The 8,982-nt window shown below is 58.3% G+C and overlaps 1 protein-coding gene across 1 annotated transcript; it reads left to right on the top strand.

The window, feature by feature from the left end:
* The first annotated feature begins 442 nt into the window (after positions 1 to 442).
* On the top strand, positions 443 to 8,053 carry BNIP3 (BCL2 interacting protein 3). Its single transcript, XM_030276917.4, has 6 exons — positions 443 to 599; positions 3,345 to 3,534; positions 4,130 to 4,214; positions 6,099 to 6,205; positions 6,295 to 6,444; positions 7,135 to 8,053. The coding sequence occupies exons 1-6, from the start codon at positions 563 to 565 to the stop codon at positions 7,184 to 7,186; spliced, it is 621 nt and encodes a 206-aa protein (XP_030132777.1). The 5' UTR covers positions 443 to 562; the 3' UTR covers positions 7,187 to 8,053.
* Positions 8,054 to 8,982: the final 929 nt, after the last annotated feature.

The raw sequence follows: 8,982 nt of genomic DNA, 5'->3' as shown, positions 1-8,982 counted from the left end.
ATGATTTGCGGGGATCCTGCGGGGCTATGAGGGGTATTTCTCAGGGATCCTGCGGGAGCTGTGAGGGGTGTTTCACAGGGATCCTGCGGGAGCTATGTGGGATGCTTTGAGGGGATCCTGCGGGGCTATGAGGGGTATCCTGCGGGGCTATGAGGGGGTGTTCTGCAAGGATCCTGCGGGGCTGTGAGGGGTGTTCCGCAGGGATCCTGCGGGGGCTATGAGGGGTATTTCCCAGGGATCCTGCGGGAGCTACGTGGGATGCTTTGCAGGGATCCTGCGGGGCTATGAGGGGTGTTTCGCAGGGATCCTGCGGGACTCTGAGGGGTGTTCCGCAGGGATCCTCCGGCAGCCACCCCCGCTCTCCCGTCTCCCACCGCCCCCGCTCCCTCCCCGCCATCATGGCGGCCGGGCTGGGGGCGCTGAGGAAGCGCGCGCCCCCCACGCCCCCGCCCCGCCCCGCGGCGCTGGCCAATGGGCGGGCGGCGCGGCGCTGACGTCAGCGGGGCGGTGAGCGGCGGCGCGGGCGGCGCGCGGTCAGTGCGTGCCCGGCAGCGCGCCCGCCATGTCGCGACAGAGCCCTCAGGAGGAGAACCTGCAGGGTAAGGCCGGGACAGCGGCACCGCGGGCACTGCGGGCACTGCCGGGGCACCGCGGGCACTGCGGGCACTGCCGGGGCACTGCCGGGGCACCGCCGGGCACCGCGGGCTGGGGCGCGCCCGCCCGCCCGCGCGGGGCCCCTCTGTGTCGCGATATTGTGGGGGTCCATCGCGCCGTGTCCCGGGGATGTGCCTGGCAGGGTCCCGGGGATCAGGGGTGGGATAAGGCGGGACTGGCCGGGAAGGGAGAAGCCCAGCGCAGGCAGAGTGCGGGCCGGGCTCTCAGGGCCGTTCTGATCGCTCAGGGCGTGCTGCTGCTCCTTTCCCAGCGCTGGAAGCTGTGTCCTAAGGAAATGAAGCTGTCTGTGCTTCGCAGTGCTGTCTGTGCTCGCACGTGTGTCCTAGGCCGGGATATCGTGACAGACTCCTCTGTCCCGGGTCCATCCCGGGCTGCATCGCCTCTCCTGGCCTTCGCTCTGTTTGTGTTTCCATAAAAACACGGCTGCTTTTATCTTCAAATGGTGGTATCACAGCCCTTCTCTGAGGAGTGTCCAACAGGAGAAGGAAAAAAGGGAAAATTGTAAACCCCATCTTCTGTCCTCTTGCTGCAGCAATCCCAGTCCTCTCCGTGCTTTATCCTGCATTCCCAGCGCTGTACCCAGTAAGATTTCAGCAGATAAAGCCTTCATTTGAGCTCTGGTTGTGATGGTTCTTTGGTAACAACCTGAGCTTCCATGAATTTCGGGGAAGGGATAAGGAAGGGTTTGTCTGGCGCTGAACACACTCCCTGCCACATTCCAGGCACTGTCACGTGGAGGGGAAAGGTCCCAAACAACAACAAACCAGCTCTAAAGGAAAAGGCGTTTTGAAGAAAAGCGTCTCTTCCAAACTCGGTGGCCTGGAATGTTTTTGTGCAGCAGTTTTTGGGGTACTTTGGCTGTCCAGATGGTGGTCTCTGTATTTAGGATGGACATACTCAGGTTGTTCCTGCACACGAGGCAGTTCGGCCTTGTGCTGTTGCCTTTGGATTTTGGAGCCCTCAGTTCCCAGCCAGAATATCTGGGATGTCTTTGCTGGTGGGATGTTCCTGCTTCCCGCTAAACCCCTGTGCTGCTGGATGGCTGGGGAGGGACCTGCAGCTCCAGCTGTTCCTGCTGTGCCTTTGTTCCCTGAGCACCACTGTACGAGTCTCTCCTTTCCCTGCTGATTCCTTAGACATCCTTGCCCGGAATCCAGGGAACTCCCGCTGCCCTCCTGCTCCTGTCCTGCTGCTCTGTTCCCTGCGCGCTGCTGGGGCTGGGCCACATCTGTTCCACGGTGGGGTTCCTCTGGCTTTTGTGTAACTCGGGTGTTTTCTGTTCCCTGAGCTCATTTCTGGGGGGCTGGAGGGACAGGACCCAGGGAATGGCTCCCACTGCCAGGGCAGGGATGGATGGGAGATTGGGAATTGGGAATTGTTCCCCGGCAGGGTGGGCAGGGCTGGGATGGAATTCCCAGAGCAGCTGTGGCTGCCCCTGGATCCCTGGCAGTGCCCAAGGCCAGGCTGGACACTGGGGCTGGAGCAGCTGGGACAGTGGGAGGTGTCCCTGCCATGGCAGGGGGGCACTGGGTGGGATTTGGGGTCCCTCCCAACCCAAAGCATTCCAGGATTCTACAGGGAGGGAGCAACTCCAGGCCCTGCAGTGAGCTGAGCTGTCCCTGCCCAGGAGGGAGTTGTTATTCCCTCCCTTAGGAAAACAAAGCCCATGTGACCGTGTTAAATATACTGCTAGGAGCAAACCCATGACAGCCCTTGCCACACACCCGCAGTTGCTTAACAGCAGCACCTACAAATGGGACTGAAAAAAGGCTGCCCTAAACACTCCCTGGGCTCTGGAGCCCAAAATAATTTCAATAAACGAATAACTGAACTTTGGCAGCAGAAGTCCTTGAGATTATTTTGACTGCCACCTATGTTGAACAATAAAAATTGAACATATCCCAAAATAAAAGATCTGTATGTGCAGAGAGAAGCACAATGTACTACTGAGCAGCTGCTTCCCAGCCCTGTGAGCCTTCCCAGCTCATCTGCCTGCACTTTGCATTCCATGCTGTTTGTGAGCGGGGAGGCAGGGCTGGCCTGTGTCCCTGAAGTGTCACTCTGGATAGCCCGGGGTCAGGGACAGCCCCGGGGTGAGGCACAGCCCCGGGGTCAGGGACAGCCCTGGGGTCAGGGACAGCTCCGGGATCAGGGACAGCCCCGGGGTGAGGCACAGCCCCGGGGTCAGGGACAGCCCCGGGGTCAGGGACATCCATGGGGTCAGGGACAGCCCTGGGGTCAGGGACAGCCCCGGCACAGCCCCGGGGTCAGGGACAGCCCCGGGGTCAGGGACATCCATGGGGTCAGGGACAGCCCTGGGGTCAGGGACAGTCCCGGGGTCAGGGACAGCCCCGGGGTCAGGGACAGTCCCGGGGTCAGGGACAGCTCTGGGGTCAGGGACAGCCCCGGGGTCAGGGACAGCCCCGGGTCAGGGACAGCCCCAGGGTGAGGGACAGCCCTGGGGTCAGGGACAGCCCCAGGCTCAGGGATACCCCCAGGCTCAGGGATACCCCCAGGCTCAGGGATACCCCCAGGCTCTGGGATACCCCCAGGCTCAGGGATACCCCCAGGCTCTGGGATACCCCCAGGCTCAGGGATACCCCCAGGCTCTGGCTCTCTGCAGCAAACCCCTGGGGCTGTGGGGCTCAGCTCTGCTTTCTGCCCAGCAGGGTCCTGGGTGGAGCTGCACTTCAGCAGCAATGGCAGTGGCAGTGGCAGTGGCAGCTCGGTGTCTGCAGGGAGCCAGGAGCAGGTGCCAGCCTCGCTGTCCATCCACAACGGGGACATGGAGAAGATCCTGCTGGACGCCCAGCACGAGTCGGGCAGGAGCAGCTCCAGGGAGAGCTCCCACTGTGACAGGTGAGCAGGGGCTGTGCTGGGCACGGGGCGGGCACTGCCAAGGTCACCACGGGGTGCCAAGGACGTCTGGCTGTCCCAGAGGCAGAAGTGGTGCACGAGTGCATTGACAGGCAGCTGCCTGATGTATGGACACAGTGTGCACGGGGTGTGTGCTTTATGTGTGTTTCCACGTGAACACGTGTGTGTGTGTGCTCAGAAAGCAGAGCAGAGTGCAGGAGTGCCACACGACAGCTCAGCCCTGGGGCAGGCGGTCAGGCAGTGCCATTAATGCCTCTGCTGGGTTCGGGTGGGCTGGGAGGTCTGCAGCCTGAATTGTGTTTGGCAGAGCCAAGCTCCAGGACTCACACTCCACAGCGGGACAGGAACAGCCTGGCCTGGCCTGGCCTGGCCAGAGGGGATTCAAACCAAACCCTGCTGCCGTTGTTTCTGTGGAAGTGCCAGGCCCAGCAGTGTGGGCACAGGGAGGGGATCAGAGCAGTGGCTGTGCTGGCTGTGCCCTGGGCACGTCGGGGCACTCCTGGGCAGAAGGTGCCCAGCTCCCAGGGGTCACAGAACAGCTCACCTCCTCCTGTGCTGGTGCTTGTGTCCCCTGCAGCCCTCCTCGCTCCCAGACCCCCCAGGACAGCCACAGAGCTCTGGAGATAGAGAGCCACAGCAGTGGGGAGAAGAACAGCTTCCAGGTAAGAGCCTCACCTTGCTGTGGGAGCGGGGAGCTCTGCCTCCCTGTGCTTTGGGCAGGAGCAGTGGGAGCAGACACTTCACAGCTCACAGCAGCCCTGGCAGACCCGGGCTGCCTGGGGTTTTTCCTGACACCTGGGCATCTTTTGGTTTGCCTTTCCAATCTGTGACTGACACTTTTCAGAAGGATTTCCCCTCTCCCTGTGGCTGCTGACAGGGTGCATTTCCTACATCCCCCACCAATGCTGAAATGCACCTCCACCAATTCGGTAGGAATTTTAAAAGATATTTCAACAGCATCAAGAATTTCTAGAGTCACTTAAATATGGCAGCCAAAAATACAGTTTCCAAGCCCTGCCATAGCTTTGATTCCAGGTATTTTAACAATTAATATCAAACCTGAATACCGGCTGCTTTGGAAAACTCCCTGTTCTTTCTGATTTCACTTTGTTGGTTTGTTTACCTTGCAAAGAAAATGAATAAACATATTTGCAACAAGAGTGGGTGAAAAGGATGTACATTGACCATAATTAATCAATACAGGGCTTATTGCAGGATGACAGGCTGAAATCTGTAGTCTTGAGTGTAATAAATTAGCTTTTAATATGAAAAAAATGACTCACAAAACATTTTGAGGAAGGAAGTATTTCAAGGAAGGGAATTTTTCTGCATCATTTCTACAGCTCCTGCCAGACTCCAAGGACCCAGCTTTAGATTAGCTGAACGTGGTACTGCAAGTTAATTATTACTGGAAATTATTATTTTATATTGTCAGAAACACCCTTCAGCTGTTTAAAGATCATTATTGAGACTCTGAGAACAAATAACCCCAAGTTAGAAAGCTATCAGAATTGCAGCTGCCTGGACAGTTTTATTTCCATTCCATGAGTGTGTGCATCAAGAGCTGCTGGAATTCTGGGAGCAGGATCTATTTTTATCCCAAGGCCTGGGCTGTGTGGAATGGAGCTGTGCCCTGACTCAGCGTTTGTGCTGTAACTGCTCCAGAGCCGGGGCTGGGGGTTGTTCTGTGGGCACACACCTGGCCAGGCTCACCTGCCTGCCCAGCACGGCCCAGGGACCGGCACTGGGACTGCCAGTGACATCTGCCAGCTCTGAGCATGGCCAGGAGTCCCTGTGCCCAGTGTCCCTCAGGGCTGGGAGCTGGGATAGGGCAGGAATCCCTGTGCCCAGTGTCCATCAGGGCTGGGAGCTGGGAGCTGGGATAGGGCAGGAATCCCTGTGCCCAGTGTCCATCAGAACTGGGATCTGGGATCTGGGATAGGGCAGGAATCCCTGTGCCCAGTGTCCATCGGGCTGGGATCTGGGATCTGGGATAGGGCAGGAATCCCTGTGCCCAGTGTCCATCAGGGCTGGGAGCTGGGATCTGGGATAGGGCAGGAGTCCCTGTGCCCAGTGTCCCTCAGGGCTGGGAACTGGGATCTGGGATAGGGCAGGAATCCCTGTGCCCAGTGTCCCTCAGGGCTGGGAACTGGGATAGGGCAGGAATCCCTGTGCCCAGTGTCCCTCAGAACTGGGAGCTGGGAATATTTTGGGTCTGTGCATGAGGATTAAATGCTGGGCTCTGGGATTTCACTGCCAGGGCAGTCTTGTCTCAGGCACATATGGGATCTGGGATATGGGATATGGGATGTGGGATATGGGATATGGGATGTGGGATCTGGGATCTGATCTTTGCCATTCTCACCCCACTCTGGGATGTGAGCACTCCCCGGAAGGCCCATGGGAAGGGGTGGGCAGGGGGCTGTCGGGCTGGCCTGGGCAGTGGTCCTGGCTGCAGCCCGGAGCTCTGGCAGCTCCCAGCTGTGCCAGCTGTGCCAGCTGTGCCAGCTGTGCCAGCTGTGCTGACTGGGTGCCCTTGGTTGCAGTCTGAGGAGGATTTCCTGGAGAGGAGGAGGGAGGTGGAGCGGCTGCTGAGGAAGAACGCGGATTGGATCTGGGACTGGTCCAGCCGGCCCGAGAACATCCCACCCAAGTGAGTGCTGCCACAGCTGCTGGGAGAGCTCCTGCAGCTTCTCCTCCTCCAGCCTGAGCACACACCTGACATTCCTTCCCCAAATCCAGGGAGTTCCTCTTCAAGCACCCCCGGCGCACAGCCACGCTCAGCATGAGGAACACCAGCGTCATGAAGAAAGGGGGGATATTCTCTGCAGAATTCCTCAAGGTTTTCCTCCCATCCCTGCTGCTCTCTCACCTGCTGGCCATTGGACTAGGGTAAGGTTCAATTGGGAAAAAAAAAGTATTTTTTTTTTACCTGCTTTCTTTGAGGCCCGGTTCTGAGTCCCAATTCCCTCTTTGTCCGAGATGGTTATCCAGGAAGTGCTTCTTGCCTATGGTACTGCTGGCTGGTTGAAGTTTCCTGATTTTCTCCCTGGTTGAGAATTTCTCAGAACAGTTAAGAGGCAGGGAAATGAGGAATTCTGTACACTGGAACTGTAGTCACACAACACTTGGCTCCACTGGAGATGAGACTCTTAATCTCACAACTAGGAGATCAGCAAAGCAAAAAGCTAATACTGAATAGATTTTAAAGTTCCACTGATAGAGATTTTTAATTACTGAATAGATTTTTTAATTCCCTCCTGGGAGGGATGGAGGGTGTTTCCTTTCCACATGAGTGTGGGGGGCAGGTGCTCGGCCTGGGGCTGGGGCTGGGTACCAGGGCAGGGCAGTCAGTGGGGCTGGGGAGGGGTACCAGGGCTGGGCAGTCAGTGGGGCTGGGTACCAGGGCAGGGCAGTCAGTGGGGCTGGGATTTGGAGCAGGGCAGTCACTGGGGCTGGGCTGGGCTCCGGAGCAGGTTTGTTCTGCTGCTCCTGCCCGAATTCCCGAGGCAGTGGCCTGCCAGGGAGGACGTTCCCGGCCCTCAGCCCGGCTGAGCTGAGCTGCTCTGCCCCTGCCTGCAGGATTTACATCGGGAGGCGCCTGACCACCACGGCTTCCAGCAGCACCTTTTAGAGGCACCTGGGTGTGAGCTGGAGCAGAGCAGACGCAGCTGGAGCACAGGAGGTGCAGAGGAGGCAGAGCTGGTCGTGGCGCCGTCGTGTGTGTGTCCTGTCCGTGTCCTGTTTTAGTTTAGCCTAAAAATGGGAAGGGAGCCGCTGGAGCTCCCGTGTCACATAGAGCCTTCTGGATCAATCCCTGCTGGATCAACCCTAGAGCACGTGGCAGATGCTGTAATGTCCCTTAGTGCTTTGTAGTGAAGTACCTGAGAATTAGAGCAGCTCCGTGTTTAGAGCAGTCCCAGCTTTCAGCAGCCCCTGTGCTGGGCCGTGTCCATCCCGCCCGCCCCGTGCCCGAGGTGGGAATGTTGTCACTGCTCCCGCAGCCCCGCGGGGAGGGATGAGCCCAGACTCGAGTGGCCTTACAGATCGATCCGGAATGCCCAGGGGCTCTCACCGCCCCGGGCAGCTTTTCTCTGGCAGGTGTTGCTTAGTTCACTTGGGTGGGAGGTGTAAGGTGTTGAGACACAGTGGGAAGAGATGAGCACGTGGGTAAAACTCCATCAGTTTGTCCTAGTTCAGAGGTAGAATTTGGATTTAGTGCCTACTAAAAGCTGCTTTTGCCAGGACGTTTATTTAACCCCAGCAGTTACTGCAGGTTCTCTGCTGTACCTACCGCAGGCTGTTGCTTACAGGCTTTACCTGTCCCACATAGATCTGCACCTGACCCCAGCCCTGGGCACATGAACCACAGGGTGGCTTCTCCTTGGTTTTTACTGATGCAAAGCCTTTCCCTTCAGTGATTTTACCTTATTTAATGAGAAAATGAATGTTTGCCAAAATACCATGTTTTATATATTTAAATAAAAAGGTTCCTGGTGAACTCAGCGTTTCCTCATTCCTTTCTCCAGGGGCTGCTGAGGCTCTTGGCCTCTGCCTGCCCCATTCCCACTGGTCACTTCCTGACATGGAATTGAGAAGTTTTCATGCAAACAGGATCAAGCAACCCTCAGCGGGCCCTGGGTAACCGGCACTCACTGCACACACACAGAGGTCTGATGCTCCTGAGGAGCTGGAAACCGTGGAATTGCTGAGGCTGGAAAAGCCCTGTGAGCACGTGGAGTCCAACCACCCCAGCCCTGCCCAGGCCACCCCTGCCCCTGTCCCCATGTGCCACATGCACGGGGCTGTGAAATCCCCCCAGGGATGGGGGCTCCAGCCCTGCCTGGGCAGCTGTGCCAAGGCTGGGCAGCCCCTTCCAGGAAGGAAATCTTCCTAAGCTCCACTCCAAACCTCTGTCCTCAGGCTGGAGCCAAAAGCAAAGGTGGGATCAGAGCCCCCAAATGCTGCGGTGCTGCTTCCTTTTCCTGTGGGACTGAGAGCAGCAGATCCCTGCTGAGCAAACGCTGGGGCTTTGGTTGGAGAAGGGAAGGGGTTAAAACACGGTGTCCCTGTGTCACTGCCATTGTCCCCCAGCTCCTTCCTCCCAAAGGTCACACCCCTGGGGCAGCGCTGCTGCTGTTGGGGCAGCGAGGTTCTGCAGGGAGGTTCTGCAGGGCTCCTGCTCACCCACTGCTCACTGCTGTGCTGCAACTGGGATTTCATGGCGTGGTCATCAGCAGGGCCGAGCCTGCGTCCCTCCCCTGCAGCTCCCAACTGCAGCTCCCGTCCCTCACCTGCAGCTCCCGTCCCTCACCTGCAGCTCCCAACCCTCACCTGCAGCTCCCATCCCTCACCTGCAGCTCCTCCCTCACCTGCAGCTCCTCCCTCACCTGCAGCTCCTCCCTCACCTCCAGCTCCCATCCCTCACCT

The sequence above is a fragment of the Taeniopygia guttata genome, chromosome 6, assembly GCF_048771995.1.
Source record: "Taeniopygia guttata chromosome 6, bTaeGut7.mat, whole genome shotgun sequence".
Lineage (NCBI taxonomy): Eukaryota > Metazoa > Chordata > Aves > Passeriformes > Estrildidae > Taeniopygia > Taeniopygia guttata.
The sequence above is the reverse complement of the archived record's forward strand: the minus strand, read 5'-3'. Positions and strand labels throughout refer to the sequence as shown.